Source organism: Scyliorhinus canicula, chromosome 13, assembly GCF_902713615.1.
Source record: "Scyliorhinus canicula chromosome 13, sScyCan1.1, whole genome shotgun sequence".
NCBI classification, from domain to species: Eukaryota; Metazoa; Chordata; class Chondrichthyes; order Carcharhiniformes; family Scyliorhinidae; genus Scyliorhinus; species Scyliorhinus canicula.
In genome coordinates, this window is record NC_052158.1 from 90,761,259 (window position 1) to 90,781,989 (window position 20,731).

At 44.5% G+C, this 20,731-nt stretch overlaps 1 protein-coding gene across 9 annotated transcripts in view; it reads right to left on the minus strand.

Annotated features, from left to right (window-relative positions):
• Window positions 1-20,731, minus strand: part of dock10 (dedicator of cytokinesis 10) — a 409,277-nt gene that overhangs the window by 47,291 nt on the left and 341,255 nt on the right. For 7 of the 9 annotated variants that reach the window (XM_038815256.1, XM_038815253.1, XM_038815252.1 and 4 more), the window contains 7 exons: window positions 19,536-19,718; window positions 16,834-16,944; window positions 13,903-14,118; window positions 11,371-11,428; window positions 5,905-6,003; window positions 2,425-2,531; window positions 385-507 (listed from right to left, as the gene is read on the minus strand). In XM_038815256.1, coding sequence (XP_038671184.1) covers window positions 385-507; window positions 2,425-2,531; window positions 5,905-6,003; window positions 11,371-11,428; window positions 13,903-14,118; window positions 16,834-16,944; window positions 19,536-19,718 — 897 coding nt within the window. The remainder of the gene's footprint in view (window positions 1-384; window positions 508-2,424; window positions 2,532-5,904; window positions 6,004-11,370; window positions 11,429-13,902; window positions 14,119-16,833; window positions 16,945-19,535; window positions 19,719-20,731) is intronic. The other 2 variants (XM_038815259.1, XM_038815258.1) reach the window with 1 other exon arrangement.

The window sequence follows — 20,731 nt, forward strand, 5'->3', positions numbered from 1 at the left end:
GCAAATGTTCGGTTTCACATGTAATTTATTGCACGAAATAGCAGAAAGTTATCAAAAAACTATGTTGGCTTCTTGAAGGAATTCATTCAGATTTGATACGATATTTATGTGATTTCCTTTCCTCTCGCAGTTCAACAGAAATATTCCTGACTGAACTTTTAAACCTGAGATTATCCCCTCAGGCAAACATTATAAACTTATATTGAAGCTTTTAAAATTCCTATCTCCAGCAATATCCAGCTTTCGTAGGGTTACAATAACAATAAGCAATACTCTGGTGAGAGAAAAATCATATGCAATTATGGATGCATAGTGGTCAACAACTGTTTCATCTTATGAAAACACAAATGTTATAAAAACTGGCAAGCAAAGACTACAATATACCTTAAAGTCTCTCTTCTTCTCATAAACTAGAATAACAGGCTTGTAGACATTTGCAATAAGTTCATGCCGTTCAGATTTCCACAGGTAATCAACACATGCTTCCAGCTGCTCCACAAGAGTATCCTATTTAAAAAGAGGAAAAAATAAAGACTTAAGATCTTTACCTTGATATTCACAATAACACAATCGGAACAACTATAATAACATTGAGGTGGAAAAACACATTAAGATAATGATTAGATTGAACAGAACCTAGCTCATGTACAGAAAGACAAACATGCAGCAGTGCTTCAAGTACATATTGAGGATTCTGAGGTTCATATTGACAAAAGGGCATTTATCAAAGCCATTGGAAAACATACCTAATACCTAAAGACAATGGGTGGCACTAGCTTTGGTTCTAATGGTCCTTTTACATTATTGGAGTGGTGATGGTTCCCCACAGTGGCACAGTAGTTTGCACTGATGCCTCACAGCACCAGGGACCCGGGTTCAGTTCTGTCCTTGTTTGTGTGGAGTTTGCACGTCCTCCCAATCTCTGCGTGGGTTTCCTCCGGGTTCTCCGGTGTCCTCCCACAGTCGAAAGTTGTGCAGATTAGATGGATTGGCCATGCTAAATAAGCCCTTAGTGTCCAAAGATGTGCAGGTTGGGTGGGTTATGGGGTGGGCCGGGGAAGTGGGGCCTCGATGGGGTGCTCTTTCAAAGGGTCGGTGCAGACTCGATGGGCCGAATGGCCTCCTTCTGCACTGCAGGGATTTTATGTGTGAATCCAATAAAGCCACGAAAAGCAATTTCCAGTACTAGTATCTGTCATGATATGCAAACATGCAGCTAATGAACACATGGAATAGGACACAACCAATGAGCAGTCGGGTCACTCAGGGGTGATATCTCACTATCAAAGGGATGAGGCACTCACACCCCACCTCTTTCCACAGACCAACATCCACAGAGTGAGACAGGGTGTATCCTCAGCATCACACCCCAGCATGTGGCTTAGAGCAAGGCTGGTTCAGTTAGACTGAGTTACTACATTTAGATTACCAGAGAGTCAAACTCATTGAGAACTGTGCTAATTCCAAATTACATAACACAACAGTATCCATCTTTTTAATCAATTTATATAGATCTGCTATCAAAACTCCTGGCTCTCACAGTGATGGTTTAATGCACATTATTTTGCTTGTGCATCAATATAAAATATCTCAGTGCATGGCACACAGGATGGTTCACTATCTTTCAGAACTATCTTTCAGGAGTTCTATGTCCAAGCTTTGTTTAAAATCAATTTATTTATTGCATTTGTAAAGGGATGAACTTTCATTTGGTGCCAAGCGGAAAATGGACTGTCATGGGTTGGGTGATTGTTTCATACCCCACATGAGAAATTCACTCTTAGTAAGTTCCTATACACCTGTCCCAATTCAGAAAATGGAGACACCGTCTAATACATTTGTGAAAGACATAGATAGAATTGTGTAGAAATCACAAGGCAGAAACCTGCTAGTTTCCCAACCAGTCCACACTGGAGTTTATTCTCCGCATCAACAGCATTCCTAATCCAAAAAGCTGCTCCTATATTCCTTTATTCCACTTTCCTTCAATTCCCTATTTCACTTGTCGAAAAGTTGACAAGGTCTGCACTTCATTTGTTAACTGTGCATTCCATGGGCTCTCAGCACTGTATAAAAACATTGCTTCTGCACTCTGTCCAAAATCTCCTCTGCTTAATTTGATATCCATGTCTCAGCAGGAATAGTTATGGCAATACAGTAACTTTCAAATGAGAATTGTTGGGGGCTGGGGAGAGGAATCAGGATTAAATGGAGTGCTGTTTTGGAGAGGCCAGCAAAGAAGCATTGGGCTGAATTTGCTAATTCTGTGATGTAAAGTTCTATGACCGAAACTACCTAATTTGACAGCAAGAAGGAACAAACCCAAACTTGCAACTCCTGCGACCCAATGCAAGCATTCTATTAAGTGACTGCTTATAATTAACTCAAATAATTCTTTACATTAGGGTGGCCAATGATTCCAACCTCAGTATATGGAGTGTCCTGCATTCCACAGTCTTCCTTCATTGCCCCTTCTTCTTTCACATTGGGAGTAATAGTCTGAAAAGCTGACCATCCCATTGAAAACAAACCTGCGAGAAAAGGTCATGCCAAACTCAATTACACACATTTTCATCTTGATCAACATGTCGACAAGCAAAACAATTTCAAATAACGGTAACTGAAGACCATATTGCAATGGAATATTTTACTTTATTCTTTGTTTTTATCAGTAACATTTTATGTATAATCTTTCACTTAAAGTAACAAAACTCAACCACACATTCTTTTAATCTCTAGTATTATTGCACTAACTTTGTAAACTAAAGAGCCCAAAATGAATGACCATTACTTCATTCCCATTAAATATTAAAGGACCATGAATATAGACCAAAAAATTCAAAGGCGGCGCAAAATTGTGTAGAATTGATGAATTCAGGTAGATTGCACATGTCAAAAGTTGACTCCTTCAGTTTTATACAAGGGATGTAATTGGGCACCAGGAGACTGGCTTTAATCAACCATAACATGCTCAATATTTGTGCCAGGGATAACAGCTTTCTTCTAAATTGGAGTACTCAAAACAAACACCTATAATATTTATTTGATGGAGGATCATATCCTCAGATTTGGTGCTTTATTTTGAGACAAGCTACATCTAACATCTGGCGAATCATTGCACAATAAAACAATGCAAAATGGAGTGGCGTGCATCCGAAGGAATTATTCTGTTGACGATTATTATAAGGGAGAAGTTCATCATGAGTAACAGACCAAAGCAGGTGAAACTGCAGAAGACACCTATAAAAATGCAAATTGCAGTGGATTCTGGAAATCCTCAGCTCGTCGAGTAGCAACTGCAGGGAGAGAAACCAAGTTAACTATCCAAATCTGGAAGTTTGACCTGAATTTTTCAGCCTTTTACACTGGCGGTATCTTCCGGTCCGGCCAACGTGAACAGGGATTTTACGGCCTTGTCGTGGGTTTCCCTATGGTGAGGGGGCTTGACAATTCTGGCCCTTAACGCTGCTTCTCTTCCAACAGATGCTACCAAACCTGCTGAGTGTTTCCAGCGTTTTCAGCCTTTATTACCTCATGTGAAACCTATTACAATATCTGCCCAATATTGTTCCATTTTGTCAGAATTGGAGCATAGGATTATATGCTTGCAACTCTCTCCCCATTGGACCGGACCTGGCAACTACCTGAGACTGAACCAGACTGTTGACAATTTTATTGTCATAGTTAACTCCAAGATGAGCCATGGCTTGACAACATATCTGCGCCTCATTAAGATTGCCTATTTTCACCTCCAGAACATTGCCTGATTCCACCTACACCTGAGCTCATCTGCTGTTGAAACCCTCATCCATGCCTTTGGTATCTCTAGGTCTGACTATTCCAATGCAATACTTGCCTGCCTCCCATAGTCTACCCTCCCATGAACCGGTGGTCATTTAAAGCTCGGCTGCCTTTGTCCTTAATTGCATCAGGTCCCGTTCATCCATCAATCCCGTGTTCAATGTCCTACATTGGATCCCAGTCAAGCAAGTTTAAAATTCACATCAATGTTTTTCAAATTCCTCCCCCCTCCCCATCTCTGTAATCCCCTCCAACACCCCTTCCCTCTGAGAGATCTGGGCTCATCTAATTCTGGCCACATGAACAAACCCAATTTTAACTGCTGACGATTGTTGCCCATGCCTTCAGTTACCTCGGCTCTAAGTTCTTGGTATTCTCTCCCCAAGCCTCTCTTCCCTACTTTAAGATACTCCTTAAAATCTGTCTCTTTAACCATGCTTTTTACCATCTGGGTGAGTGAGGGCGCGATTCTCCGAGCCTGCGCTGGGCTGGAGAATCGCTGCAACCATGCCACGATGCCCCAACGCCGGCTCGCGATTCTGCGAGGTGTGGAAATCGGCGTCATTTGTGCCAGCGCGTTTGACGCGGTGCCGGCCGCGGGCTGCTGGAATCGGCCGGGCAGCTGATTCTCCGGCCCGGATGGGCCGAGTGGCCGCGCGGAAAAAGCAGAGTCCTGCCAGCGCCATTCACCCCTGGTCGCTGCCAGCGGGAACTCTGCGTGAAGAGTCGGGAGGCGGCCTGTGGGGCGGGGAAAAGCGCTCCTTCACCGAGGGTGGGGTGGGGGGGGGGGGGGGGGGGGCTACGCTGGGGTCTGGCATGCGATCGAGGCCCACCGATCGGCGGGTCAGATTTCCCCGGCCCCCTGGGCCTCCTTTGCTGCGCGGCTGGCCCCTGAACCCCCCCCCCCCCCCATGCCATGTTGCGTAGGGGCCGGCGCGCTGAAGAAGTCCCATGCGCACACGCGGGTTGGCGTGGCGCCCATTTGGCGCCGGGGAGGCTGGAGCGGCATGACCCGCTCCAGCGCCGCGCTTGCCCCCTGTGGGGGACAGAATTGGTCGTCCCCGTGCCCGTTTCGCGCCGTCGTGAAACGCAACAGCGTTCACGGCGGCGTAAACACTTAGTCTCCATTTTGGAAAATTGCCCACAATATTTCTCAGCTCCCCTCTGATCCTTTTACCTATTATGTCACTGGGTTATTGACCTTACCGCTAAGGGAAATAAGCTATTTGCATCCACTTGGTTTGGTTCCCTCATAATTTAATACACTTCAATGTAATCTCCCTTCAGCCTCCTCTGTTCCAAATAGCAGACTACTCAATCTTTCATTATAGTTAAAAAATCTCCATTCTTCTGGCAATATTCTTTCTCCTTCACCAGGTGGGAAAGAAATCCAAGAATCATTGACCCATTTCACACACACATACCTCGGCAAATGGTTACAGAACAAGCCATCTTCAAGCAATAATGCATAAATGACCCAGTATACGGGGGAAATAGAGAAATAAATTTAAAAACCTTATAGTTTATGTTCAGAATAAACATTTTAGGTGCTCATAATCTGAATAGAATCAATAATCCAAGGTTAAAAGAAAACCCTGCGTCATTTTTAAACTGGCAAATAAAAGTCTGTAAATTAGCAAATTGATTTAATTTTTTTTAGGTCAATAACATAATTTTCTATTTGTTCTGTTGGACAATAATTATATTGTACTACATTGCAAGTTTCATTTAGGAGGTGAAAGAGATTACTTTTTATGACAATTTGGCATAAAGAAGCCAGTGCTACTTTGGGGTGATGCTTACATAGCCTTCTTACAAAAGCCAACAAAAAGGAAAATGAGTATGCAATATTTACATACGAAAGAAAAATGAAAAAAAACCACATTAATATTAACAAAGCATACAGAATGTCAGAAAAGCAAACCAGTCGACATGAAAGTTTAGTGTAGTCTTGCTCAAGCTGTAAATTATAAATTAGTACTTGGATCTGTTTAAACATATTAGCAAGAAGTAATCATCAAAGACAGTAAAGCACTACAGTGTTAATGAAATATGCATGGAGTTGCCCTTACACACATCACAAAGCACTGTTAGATCACTCACTTCGTCCTTCATTTGATGTTAGTAATTGGTTACTGTCAGGGTTATGTGATTCTTCAGAGAAGGTAGTTGATAAACGAGTCACTTCTGTTTTCCAATAACCTATAGCAAGACAGTATTATAATATGATACTACTGTTAAAGAAGCAGATGATTTTACAGTTTATAAATACATTAGCTACATCCTACAGTTTTGTCAAAATAAACCTGCCCAACATTTGCACTTTATTAATAACACCATTAATATGGACAGCTGTCATGTCATAACACAGGTGGCGTAAGGAATTCAAACACAGTTTGGGAAGGTTTCGTAGCTCTGCTGGTAGCTCACCTGCTTTGGGCCAGACGGCTCCTCATTCAAGTCCCATTTCAGGGCTTAAAAATCGCCACAAAGGTTTATGATGTGGTCTATCAGGTTGCTAGTCAGCCTGTGAGCCCTTCGAGCACTCCACCCTATTCTTAAAGAATGCGAATATACGAAAAACAAACAGGCCAAATTTTGGTTCAAACAACACTGGGAAAGCGTCCCAAAAATAATCAGACCAGGATCTCCTGAGCCTGATCTGCACCTGGAATTCAGCAAACACCATCAGCTGACCTATAAGTATCCCAGTCCACAGCTGAACAAAGTACAGGCCTAATCAGAATGTTTAAATAAAGGTGTTAGCTGACATCTGTGGCAGCATCTTTAAGATCACCCAGCATGTCATGTTTGGGAAGTCAGAAGCCAGGCCTCTGCAGTGGCATTTAAAGAGCTCTTCACCACCATTAAGCTCAGCCCCAGGTTAGCCTGTTAGGTTGGTGGCATGCTTTCAGGCAACTTTTTCTGGCTATTTTGTCAGTGTTTTGTCAGGGACAAATCTTGAACAGTGAGTTTGGGGAGCTTTCCACCATCAACCATTTCAATGAGGCGAGGCGAGGAAACCATCCTCTCACCTTCCTGATCTTATTAAGGAGGCAACTAACATCATTGTGATACCATTGCAGAAAATCCCGGCTATTGTAATTTAAAAAAAAAAATTTTATTCTCCTCTTTTTTCACATTTTCTCCCAAATTTTCATCCACCAACAATAAACAATAATCAGTAACAAATGCTGATATCAATAACAACAATCCCATCCTCCCACCAAACCCGCATGTTAACATAAACAAATAACAAAAAGGAATCAGGAATCACCCATATGCACCATTAACAAATACTGACACCCTCTCCCCAATTCTCCCAACAACCCGCACTAATGTTCAATGTAATCCAACTCTCGAAAATGCATAATGAATAACGCCCATGAATTGTAGAACCCATCCAACATTACCCTCAGTTCAAATTTGATCTTCTCAAGAGTCAAGAATACTAGCAGGTCCCCCCACCACGCCAGGGCACAGGGTGGAGAGGTTGATCGCCATCCCAACAGGATCTGCATTCGGGCAGTTAACAAGGTGAAGGCTACAACATCTGCCTCCGCACCCGTTTCCAACCCTGGCTGGTCCGACACCCCGAATATGGCCTCCCGAGGGCCCGGGTCCAGTTTCACGGGCACCACTTTAGAGATTACCCTGAAAACCTCCTTCCAGTAATCCTCTAGCTTTGGACAGGACCAAAACATATCAACGTGGTTTGTGCCTCCCCCCTCCCCCCCTCTGCAATGTTCACACACATCTTCTACCCCCTCAAAGAGCGGGTTCATCCTCGCCCTTGTGAGGTGTGCCCTATATACCACCTTCAGCTGTATCAGCCCCAACCTCACGCATGAGGTGGAGGCGTTCACCCTCCGGAGCACCTCACACCAGAATCCATCCTCCATACCCTTTCCCAACTCTTCCTCCCACTTTGCCTTGATCCCTGCCAGCGGTGCTTTCTCCTCTTCAGAAATAGCCCCGTAAACCGCCGACACTACCCATTTCTCCAGTCCCCCTGTTGACAGCACCTCCTCCAGCAATGTGGAGGCCGGCTCTACCGAGAAGCTCTGTATCTCCTTCCTGGCAAAGTCTCGAACCTGCATGTATCTAAATATTTCCCCCTGCTCCAGCCCATACATAGCTCCCAGCTCCTTCAATCCTGCAAACCGACCCCCAAGAAACAAATCTTTTAGTGTCCTAATCCCTGGTTCAAATCCATGGTTCCCCGAATCGGCATTTCCCTTGACCCTGCCAACAGCCTGAAGTGCTGGAGAAACTGCCTCAAAATTCTCAATAAAGGTATTCTATCAGACTCCCTGAGTATTTTCCCGGGGCCGTTGGGAGCAGTGCTGTTGCTAGCGCCTTCAATTCCGACCCCCTGCACAAACTCACCTCCATTCTGACCCACTGGGAGTCAACCCCTCTGACCCAGCTCTGCACCTTCTCCACATTCGCCGCCCAGTAATAATACATCAGGTTCGGAAGACCCAAACCCCTGCCTGCCTTCCTCTCTGTAGTAGCACCTTTCTAATTCTGGCCACCTTCCCTCCCCATATAAACGAGGTAATCATCCCATCAATCTCTCTAAAAAAAGCCTTTGGCAGGGAAATCGGCAGGCATTGGAAAATAAACAGAAATCACGGCAACATGTTCATTTTAACCACCTGTACCCAACCCGCCAGTGTCAGAAGGAGACCATCCCATCTTGCCAGATCAGCTTTCACCCTCCCCACCAAATTAGAAATGTTGTACCTATGGAGCCCCAACCCCCAATCCCAAGAAACCTGCACTCCCAGGCATCTAAAGTGAGTCCGGCAATATAATTGCCAGCTTGTTACTCCTGCCAGCTGGCAAGCTGTTAAATAAAATAGATCAACATTATAAATATGAAAGTCTTCAGATGAATTCAAAAAGTTAATGAAATGGATAAAATGGTAGAATATATTTTAATAATAACAATCTTTATTGTCACAAGAAAGCTTATATTAATACTGCAATGAAGGTGCTGTGAAAAACCCTTAGTCGCCACATAATAATCTTTTAGTGTCACAAGTATGAAGTTACTGTGAAAAGCCCCTAGTCACCACATTCAGGCGCCTGTTCAGGTAAGCTGGTACAGGAATTGTACCCGCCCTACTGGCCTTGTCTGCATTACAAACCAGCTGTCTAGCCCACTGAGCTAAACCAGCTCTATATTCCAGTGCCAGTGTGGGTACACGGAGGGAGGATTCAGAATGTCCAAATTACCTAACAGCACATCTTTTGGTAGGAAACTGGAGCACCCGGAGGAAACCCACGCAGACACGGGGAGAACGTGCAGACTCTACATAGACAGTGACCCAAGCCGGGAATTGAACCTGGGACTCTGGAGTTGTGAAGCAATGGTGCTAACCACTGTGCTGCCATGCCACCCACAGTATTTAAAGGGTAGCCTAGTATGAAAACTTAATTGTTTTCCCATTGCTTTTAATGTATATAGCTCAGCATAATTTCTGAAGTCAGCTTATTTAATTCGGGACAGGTACAGGCTCTTGGCTGCAATCCAACTGCCAAATCATTTTCAAATGCTGGACTCTGGCCAGAGTTTCCCAGCCTTTCCCGCTGATGCAACCCCCTGCAGCTGGTTCTCCAGTGACATGGCCAGCAAATTGTTTTAATTGTTTCCTACTCACTTGTAACATGCTGCCTATTCCTCAACAAAAGGTTAAGATCTGTTGCTCTGGCATTTCCCATGGTCCTATTTTACAGCCCCTCCTCCTGGCGGGATCTTCCAATCCCACTAAAGTTAATGAATTTTTTAATGGCTCGCCAAATTTTCCAGTCTGACATTCATAAAATTCCGCCCCAATGGCGGAACAGAGACCCAGGTAACTTGTCCATCAGTGGATACTTCCTTCCTTGTTGCTGGAAACTGCTTAACCTCAACTCAGAAGTTCACTATCTAGGTCATTACAACTAACCCTATGTTTCTGAACAGTTGTACTTTATTCTTTTTTTACAGTTTTAACATCACAGGGTCAATTTTCCCTGGCAAAGTAGGTCCCAAAGTGCCTCTTAGTTGGCCAAGATGGGGGTTAGCTGAAACATTGGTTTAGTCCAGGTTTATCACAAATAACCATCTTGGTAAAGGAGCAAAAGCAGCCACTCAACTGACAATAAACTAGTCATTGCAGGGGAGTTTGAATACTACTGAAAGGTAACAGTATATTAACTTTTCACTTGCTGCTGGAGGTTTAACAAAGACTTTTGAGAGACGCTGAGAGACTTTCTTGGACGCTATCAGGAATTCATCAAAACGTTATCAACGCTTATTCTGAAAATTATCTGAAGACTTCACCTGAAAAGGGTAAATGCTATGTTGAGTGCTGGGTCATGTAGACTTTGCTAGGGTTTCCCCTTGGTCTGCAAGAGGAATGGGAGAGGGATACGAGGCCAGCACTGCTGGAGACAGAGACAAGACGACAAGGCGAATACTCTCCTCTCTGAGGGTAGAGGACATCCCTCCTCCTCTGGACTTTCTCCACCAGGATGTCCGGAGTCTCGTCTGAGAACCTGTGTGCCATTTTATGTGGTCTCTGAGCCATCCTAAAACAGGTTGGTGTGCATCAGCCAGCACACTCCACCTGTTCCATCAAAGTGGGTGAATGGTGCGATCATAGACTGATTCAAGAAAATTGCACCTAATCAGCACTTCAATACTAAACGTGTAGGTATGTCAGCTTCAGCACTTTCAGGCAAGTTCAAATGATGGTCAATGAGCAATTAGGACCAAAATTAGACGCTAAATCCAGATGTTCAAGCATGTGTCTTAATATCACAGCACCTATTTACTGACTGCTTTCACCCTCACCAATTTTTTTAAAAAATTTGTTCATGGGATGTGGGCATCGCTGGCTGGGCCAGCATTTATTGCTCACATTTAAGAGTCAAGGGCATTGTTGTAGATCTGGAGTCACATGTAGGCCAGACCAGGTAAGGATGGCAGAATCCCTTCCCTAAAGGACATTAGTGAACCAGATGGATTTTTAGAACAATCGACAATGTTTTCATGGCGACCTTTAGACATAGACATAGATCAGTACAGCACAGAACAGGCCCTTCGGCCCTCGATGTTGTGCCGAGCAATGATCACCCTACTTAAACCCACGTAACCCGTATACCCGTAACCCAACAATCCCCCCATTAACCTTACACTACGGGCAATTTAGCATGGCCAATCCACCTAACCCGCACATCTTTGGACTGTGGGAGGAAACCGGAGCACCCGGAGGAAACCCACGCACACACAGGGAGGACGTGCAGACTCCACACAGACAGTGACCCAGCCGGGAATCGAACCTGGGACCCTGGAGCTGTGAAGCATTGATGCTAACCACCATGCTACCGTGAGGCCCCATCGTCACGGCGGCATTCCAACCCAGTCCCCAAAGCATGACTCTGGGTCTCTGGATTACTTGTCGAGCGACAATACCACCAAGCTACTGCTTGCCCTTAAATAGCATTTCAATTATTTTGCTTGTTATAGACTGTTTGGTTTTCAAGTTTCTACTTTGTTTTTATTTACTCACTTACCTCTTCTTTTCAGGTACTCTGATATAAGGGCAGCTATATGGATATAACACATTGCAGCCTGCAACATCAGAAACATCAAAACACATGTTAATTTTTTAAAAATACATTTTCCTATCACACACAGACTGCAGCAATTCAAGGCGGCAGCGGCTCACCACCTCAAGGTGACTTAGGGGTGGGCAATAAATGTCACCCTTTCCAGTGTCCCTCACAACCCTTGAGCAAAATATTTTTTTAAACTTCAACGGATTATGTGAAAATTGTCCTTGCTCTCTGAGGGCACTGGAGCTGGTTTTAACTGCTCCTTTGGCAGAAACCAGGCAGATAAAGTAGCCTCTGAGGGCTTTCCATTCTTTAATCCCCCGACCGCTCATAGATTTATAACTTTATTTTATATTTCTAATGTTAACTTCCTTAAACAGATAAGCAGAAGACCAGCCAGAAAACACAGAGATCTATGTTTAAGTATGCAGACTGGGCACCAATTAGGTCATTGAGCCTGTTTGCAATTTAACCCAATGTCTGAGCAGGGAATCTGACTAATTTTTAAGTGGACCCATGGTGAGAAAAGGCCTGTAAAATATATATATTTTTAATTTTTGTTTACTTCCAGGCCAGGATGAGCACAATTGTTCCTCTGGGTCCCTCCTCCCCTGGTTTTAATACCTCTCCCCTAACTGTGATGTCCTGCCAAACTCCTTACAAACCACTTACTTTGCTGTCATCGCATCAGGGAAGTGTCAAGCAAAGTTCAATTCCTGCTGACTGGTCAGCTGGTCCTGCTTCCTGGCTTTGGGAGCCTTCCAGGGCCCATGTAGGCAAGGCCTGAGATTTACAATCTCAAGGCCTCATTCTAAGGAGGGCCAGACAGTTTCCTACCCACCCCAGCCCTTGTCCACAAGACTCCTGCAAGAAGCTACAGTACAGGTAATATCGTACTTCACTTTTGTTAGGGAATGAATCTCAAAGTGACCAAGCACTAAGCAAATGAATATTAATAATAAACCTGAAGGACTTTTAAAATTGTACGACACCATCTCACTTGAAGTTCTAAATATTACAAAATGCCAAATCTCATTGGGATAGAAATTTGAATGCTTTGCACCTGTTTTTGGGTGTAAAATGAATGTTGTGCATATGGATTTAGCAGTTGGACAACTTGCATCCACTCTGCATAGGAATTCATCATATTACTAAATCTGTGAGTTTTCTTTTAAGTTTCACATGTTTGAGGTGCCCGAAACGGATATTGGGGCCCTTGAATGCATTAATTAATGGCTCAACACCTGTTGAAGAACCCCTTGGTGAAATTATTCAGTGATGAATAGGGTTGTTATCTGCCCAGCAGTATTCAGCAGCCCCATGTCCAGCAACAACCAGACCTGGCAGTTTGCCTTGAGTATACTGATGAGGCTCATAACCAATTTCTGTGGATCTTCAGGCACAAATCTGTGCTCAATCTACTTCTACCAGGAATCATTGAATCATAGAATTTGCAGTGCAGAAGGAGGCTATTTGGCCCATTAAGTCTGCATCAGCCCCTGGAAAGAGCACCCTACTTAAGCCCACATCTCCATCCTATCCCCATAACTCAGTAACCCCACCTAACCTTTTGGACACTAAGGGCAATTTAGCATGGCAAGTCCATCTAACCTGCACATATTTGGACTGTGTGAGGAAACCAGAGCACCCGGAGGAAATCCACACAGACACGGGAGAACATGCAGACTCCGCACAGTCACCCAAGGCCGGAATCGAACCTGGGACCCTGAAGCTGTGAAGCAACAGTGCTAACCACTGTGCTACCGTGCCGTAATAGGCATAATTATTACTATGTCTTGTTAATTCATCCCAATCCTGGCTCCCATGGTAGCAGATTGGTAAATTCTTGAAGGTAAAGAAATAAAGCTCCATCCATTTGTTGTTGCAAGCATCTAATAAAAACTGACAATGATTTTGGAAATTACAGTAAAAAACTTGGGTATGAATCTGGTGCTGCAGTTATCATTACAATTCTGTAAGTCATGTGAAGAAGCAAACATTTGGCCAATGTCATTATGCTTAGTAAGTCACCAACATAGTAATCACTCAGAATGATGTTTCAACCATAACATCTCTGGTGGGAAAAGCCTGATCAAATGATAAAAGTCACCATAATCCCAGAGGACCATAGGCTGCTCTTTCCTTCAAGAGAGAGCTGACTGGTGGTGGTATAACCTAAGGGTCACCACACCTTGGACGAGGGACAAGGTTGAGAATGCAGGGCCGTTATAAGAACATCAGCCAGTACTGGAATTGAACCTGCGCTGTTGACAATACTGTGCATCACGAACCAGCCATCCAGCCAACTGAGCTAACCAATCTCCCTGTTGGGGCATCAATGAATGTAATATTTTTGTTTTTTTTCCCAAATATACATTTCCTTATTTTCTACTTTCCCAACGTCTTGAGTGGAGCGCATACTGTAGTGCTCCTTTTCATTTTGGCAAAAATAGGAAAATATGCCTCAATAAATAAAATAATATAAATTACCTCTGACACATCTCCATTTCGGATATGAATCTTTGCCATGCTCTCAAGCCAAGTCATTCGTAGTTCAGGAGTACTGGCATACGAGTTTGCTAGACTATACTGAAGGTCGATTAGCATTTCTGGATCCTTCTCATGCTCCTTCATCTGAGCTGTGGCCATCAACACTGTTCTTATTCGTTTAGTCAAGTCCTTCACTTCCACAGGGAACAAAGTGTTCTATTGTGTATAAACCAAAGGAAAGGTTACTTTAAAGTCATCTACTACAAATACTTAACTATAAAGACCTTATTCAGATTATGCATACGTAAATCGGACATTTACGATAAAATTAAGGGCTGGGTGTTCCTGACCCCGGAATTACAATCCTGGAGGAAGGGTATGGAATTGGAAGAGGGAGGGATGGCAGAGCTGGAAAAATGGGGTGTGGTGTTCTTTGTGGTTCAGATCCTAGGATGGTTGGCGTAGTGTTCACAAAGACCACAACTAGCTTTTCTAGTAAACAAAGCTAAAGATTTATTTACACTACTTAATTGAATTTGACCTCTTACTTCTAAATAATAAACAATTGAAAATAAATATGCAATCTACACCATGATTGTAATCTCTACACAAATACAATAACTATGATCTGCTCTCACTCACACTAGCTTTCCTGCAGTCTTTCTCCTAGCCTTCTCCTCAACACTCTCTCAGAAGGCTTAGCATTGATGCTTTATATAGTTCTGCATCTAGGTCCCTCTAGTGGTTGATTTAGACATAACATTAACCCATACAGTTCTGTACATTTCTCATAATGTCACAGGGAGGAGCCATGTAGGGACTGCTCGCCAGTACAGTGTACTGAATCACAGAAAATACAGTTCAGAGGAAGTCCTTCGGCCCTTTGAGTCCGCACCAATGCATGAAAGTCACCTGACATGCCTACCTAATCTCACTTGCCAGCCTTTGGCCCATAGCCCATCTCGACTGGGAAACCTTTCCAGGTGCGGACATGGAGTAGGATCGGCAGCCCATTAAACAGAGGGAACCTATTGGGTCCAATATTTTGTCTTCGCTGCTAATGGAGTGCCCCTCTACATCTCAATAAAGGCAGGCTTCCTACAGCAGGCTTTGGGAGAGAAGAGATGAGGAATCATTGCAGCTGGGGTTCTCCAGGCCCCCATGATGGGATCACAGGCAAGAAAGGCTGCACCCAGAATCCGAATGTTTAATTTGGAGATGTTTGTCCTCTGCTCTAACGTGTGTAACAGCTTCAACCTTCTTAAATTTTATTTTAGATTCACATTTCTAAGGGCAGCTCCATACTGCAGCACCCTCAAGGGCAATGTTCACCTCATCCAGTGGGGCTGCCATGGCTCGAGAGCAGCTGGCCCTCTGATTTTGCCGGCAACAACGGGAGACCATCGGTCATCTTTAATCGGAACGTAAGTGTGGAAGAGGCCAATCAGGTGACCATCTCCACAAGGACTGCTGAGCCAGTCTCACTGCCAGCAAATAAAGCCCATGGGAAAATCTGGCCGAAGTTCTGATGCATCAGACCAGTGAAAACATTGTAACATTTGTCCTTGATTTAATATATGTCAAGTTCCAATCGTATATTTCAGGTACATTCCAAGCAGACAATAAAACTCCCAAACTATGGAAGATAGAGATTGTATGAACCACGGCCAAAATATTTACTAATAACTCAGCCTATCAGATTTAATGGCCCAGATAATTTGATGTCAGAACTGTTGCATCCGACATGGATTAGACAGATAATTAGACTGGAAACTTTTAAAATGCTCTGATTTTGAGCTCCTTCAGTGCAGGAATTGACACAGAGAGCAGCAAAGAGAATTAGCACAGATGTCACGCCCCTTTTTCATGGCATGAGCTGCCGTAGTCTAAGTTTAAAGGTCGAGTGTGAATGGGTGACGGATGAATGTTGGCGAATGGGATGAGATGATGAATGAGTGAATGGTTGGATGGTACGGTGGGTAGGTGGGTGGTGTGTGCAGGTGGATGAGTCGGGTGGGTAGTGGGATTGAGTCAGGAAGGGTTGTCAGGTCGGTCAGCTGAGTCGCCAATAGTCGGGTGTCAAGGGGTAAATCAGGGGTCAATTGTATAGTTACGCAGGAGTTAAAGTAGGATTTTAAAAACATTTCCTGGGTAACTAGCCAGGTAAGGAAGATGGAATTGTCTGAACTCTCTGAGTCAACTCAGAACCAGAGATTTTTCCAGAAGGCCCCAGGGAAGTTCAAACTTCCCAAGCAATTCCTATAGAGTCAGTGCATTGGGACATCCGTAGGGTCCTGAAGCGTATCTTGGATGGTATGTCCGGTCTCTACTGATGGGCGGCACAGTAGCACAGTGGTTAGCACAGTTGATTCACAGCTCCAGGGCCCTAGGTTCGATTTCTGGCTTGGGTCACTGTCTGCGGAGTTTGCATGTTCTCCCTGTGTCTGCGTGGGTTTCCTCCGGGTTCCTCCCTTAGTCCAAAGATGTGCAGGTTAGGTGGATTGACCATGGTAAATTGCACTTAGGTAAGGTGGGGTTGCTGGGATATGGGATAGGGTGGAGGTGTGGGGCTTAAGTAGGGTGCTCACTCTAAGAGCCGGTGCAGAATCGATGGACCGAATGGCCTCCGTCTGGACTGTAAGTTCTAAGATTCTATGATTCTAAGTGGAGATTGGAAGATCTGAACCATTAATATTGTTGATTATTATTGTAGTGAATTGTGAGAGCTGAAGAGGAATTGCTATTTAATTGAAAAGGTTACAAAGACAGTTACAAAATTGTATCTCTACATTTACAGAGTGGAATAACTTTACACAAATGGTACAATGTCCCTCCCCCACACTGTTGTCCCTGATCATAGTTTTGAACATTTCATATTCAATATCTTGTTTTCATACAGAAGTTAAAATTACTTTTCTAAAGTTTGCTTACATTCATGGACTTATCTCCATTCGCAAAATTGTTAATTATCGCTAGTGATTGCTGAAATCGAGTGCCTCCCATTCCCACATCTGCTATCAGTTGACTTACGGCTTTGATAAGCTGCAAAGGGAATATAAAGTATAAATCAAAATTGCCCTGCACAGAGACAAGGCAATTATAACATAAAACGTTTCATTTTAATGTATTCATGAATTGATAAATTAAACTGTCATGATTTTTTGATATCAGCCTGAACAAATATCCTGACCATGTCTGGTCCCATTTAGCCCCGATATTGAACAATGCAAATAAATGCTTTAAAAACTGCGATAGAGGATAACAAAATAGCAGGTGGATGGAATTTCCCCAAAAATGCACAGAGCGTTGGTTCAGGCTCAGGCAAGGAAACTGGTTGCAAAGCTCCTAGGTTTCACAGCCGACTTTCCATGCTGGCATTTTTTTGCGCCCGTGCAATTAGGATCAGGTTTCCCGGCATGGGTGCAGGAGAGGGTGGGGAGGGGACGGGACCCTCCCATATTGCGTTCGGGCTGGAGGGGCTGGGGGAGGTTGGGGATTTTTTCTGGGCCTCGGAACAACAGCAAATTCTGGCAAGCAGAGCTCCCCATTGTACAAAACGGGGCTATGTGCAACCTTGTCTGTGCGTTCCCCGTTTAGGACCCTATTCAAAGCGAGTTGCGTTGAATGTCCATGTGTTTCTCGGCACTGCAAGCACTGGGAAACACACGGCTAAACGCGCTCGCTCCGGGACACTGTTCCTTTTTCGGTATTTCTGGCCCAAAGTTTCAAGTTCTAACTGAAATCCGACATGTTTCTCCCCAGAACCTCAGCCAGGTTTTCTGTCCTGATCTTCGAACACATTGTCAGAAAAAAAAAATCGGTGGCCGTCTCTAGCCCCTTCATTCTGCAGGGCGCGGCCTTAGAGCCAGCAAGCCTGGCTACAGGGAGACTGTGGCACCATCTTTAAAGGGAGCCCGATTAGTGAAAGAACTGAACTCCTTCCCACCTCCCCACGGCCATGGAGGACCAACCGCAAAAGCTTCAGGGAGCCCCCCCCAACCATGATCCTATCCATCCTCTTCCCCACCCCTACACGCATTCTCGCAGGTATAGCCCTCTCCCCCCGCCCCATTACCACACATAAGGGGATGCTGTCTGGGTACCAGCCTTGGCCCACAACTCTGGGACTTCCAGGCACCTCCATGACCTGATGTGGTCATCATGACTGGTTATTTCAAAAACCGGAAGTGAATTGTGCTGACCTGACGTCACGCCGCCAGATGGGGGCCATCACATGGGGCTAGAAGGTATAGCAAACAGCCGTTTAATGACATTTAAGTTTATTTAAAATAATGGAAATCAGATTCATGCCCTTTCTGGGTCATCTCATCAATGGTTGGGGGGGGGGGGGGGGGGGAGATCTCAGACCAAGATCTCCATGGTGCAAATCTCGTTGGGGCCCTCTCATGAGATTTAGTGGCCATAACAGAATATGTACATGCATCAAACGGGTCTGAAAAACCATGCCCATTGGATGTTATCTTACCATCTTGTTTCAAAGTGTAAGGCTCAGACTGAAAACTGGCGTGTAGCTCTCCAGCTGCACAGATGTGTTTTCACTCCAGCGCATGAGCCTCTCTGAGAAAGAAAATGAGTGGGTGTGATTTATGCCGCCACTCTGGTGGGCAAGGCCTGATGGAGCCAGCAAGGCCAGCTCCACAGGGATCTTCAAAGGGCGCCCTGATCAGAACTGAAGATCAACACTCTTCCGGCCCCAACACAAACATCGAGGGCTCTCCCTCACCCTGGAAGTATCGCAGGCATTTCCCCAGCCTCTCACTGCCCACTCCCCCCCCCCCCCCCCCCCCCCCCCCCACCCCTCCACCCTGCCCGTGGCTGGGATGATCCGAGCCTGCATGTGGAGAGGAGCTGATTTAATTTTTCATTTGGCTTCCAAGCAACAGCCGGCAGCGATGGTAAGTTTATTTAGGTGATTGGAAGTGACACCCTGGTTGCAGACCGGTGTGGCCTATGCTCCAGCCAAGTCTGCCTGGGTGCACGAGAGGCCACACACTGGCCTATGGAGAGGTTCTCCCTGACACACACCAGCCCCCGCCAAACCTTTGCAACCCCTACAACTTAACAAAAATGTTGGAGAGAGTGTGCCTCCATTTTAAAATGCGCTCTCTCTTCATTACCTTCTATTGCAGCTTAATGCTCTTAGGCCTCTGAATGGCCCTTCAGCCTCGAGTGCCCACCCACCCTGCTTCAGTGAATGATGAGCCCATCTGCAATATATGGGGAACCCCAATGAAAATTTGAGCCAGCAATATATCACCCCGGAGCACCTTCTGGACTCACCTTCCCAACCTCTGCTTCCTTCTTACAGAAATCCAACACGTCTGATTTTGCTGCTGAGCATGTGGAGTTATATATAGCTGAACCTCTTTCTGAGGGTCTTAATTACCTGCTTTTTTAACAGTAAAATTTGGGATATAGCACAAGGCACAAAACTTTAGTTACTCTGTGATAGGCGTCTGATTTAAGATCAGAATGATTTAGGAATATTTTGAAACATCTAGTTTTAGGCCGTTTTCTTTTTTTAGAATTACTTTGTGGCAGCTTGTGTGGGGGACAACCTTGAAAAAGATATTCCACTTAACTTTAATAAAAATGACAATAATGGCACTGACCTGGAGGTGAGATCTGACTATCGACTTCCCTTTAGTAAATTCAAAGTTCCTCCTCATGAAAAGGTAGAGCAAGGCACAAGCTTCATTCTGGGTAGAGCTAGATCTGTGGTTGCAGCATTTTAAGATTTCATAGCAGAGTGTGCCACAAAGCTCTGCTCGGCCTTGGAAGAAAGCTGAAGGGAACTGGTGACAAGCAGAAGATATAAAATATATAATGCACAATCAGCATTAAATAGTATCGCATATATTCAGCATTAACTGACAGCATCATAATCCACTACAACCATACTTTAGGAACCAGAACAGCTCTGAAGTTGCTCAAAATGGGATCCATGATAAGGTTTGGGATCACTCTAGTACTGCTAGCAATTGTCTATAACTGGGGGCACAGATTTGAAGTGTCCCACAAAGCACACCCATGTAATTTAATTCAAAAATATAGGAAATGTGCACTGGGTCCTTATGAAACAAAAGTAGAAAATGCTGGAAATGCAGGTCAGGCACCATCATCCTGAGCAGCAAGAGGCAGCAGGGCCTCTGGAGGGACAAGGTTCTGGTGAAAATGAACAACTGCAATAGTGGGCATTGGCCCAACCACGGGTGTATACTGGTGGTGCTCTTACCTAGAGATGAGTGAAAAGCATTGCTGGAGGTGCCCTCATATGTCTTGTGATATGGCGGCTCACATCTACCAGTTTCACCAGTATGAGTTGCAGGTGCAGGGGCTCTGGAGGACTAATAGGAAGCTTCTTGGCCTGCATTTAGTGAATGCTGTCGGTGTGCTGTTTAAATATGGTGCCAAAACCTTGGACCCATATGATTTGATGGCAGGGCGGACCCCATCAAAAGATTTGCTGAACTTCTCGTGGATGAGCTGAACAGAAGAAGATTGTGTGTGTTCAGCAATCCTGCCACCCTGCAGGAATCGCATCAGCATTTCTTACCCATTCCTAATTACCCTTGAACGGAATGGCCTGTTAGGCCATTTCAGAGGGCGGTTAAGGGTCAGTCACATTGCTCTGGGTCTGGAGTCACCATGTAGGCCAGGCCCTGGCAAGGATGTCAAATTTCCTTTCCTAAAGGACATTATTGAACCAGATGAATTTTTACCACAATCGTGCTGGATTACTGAGAATAGTTTTATATTCCAGCTTTATTAACTGAATTCAAATTCTATGAGATGCTGTGGTGGGATA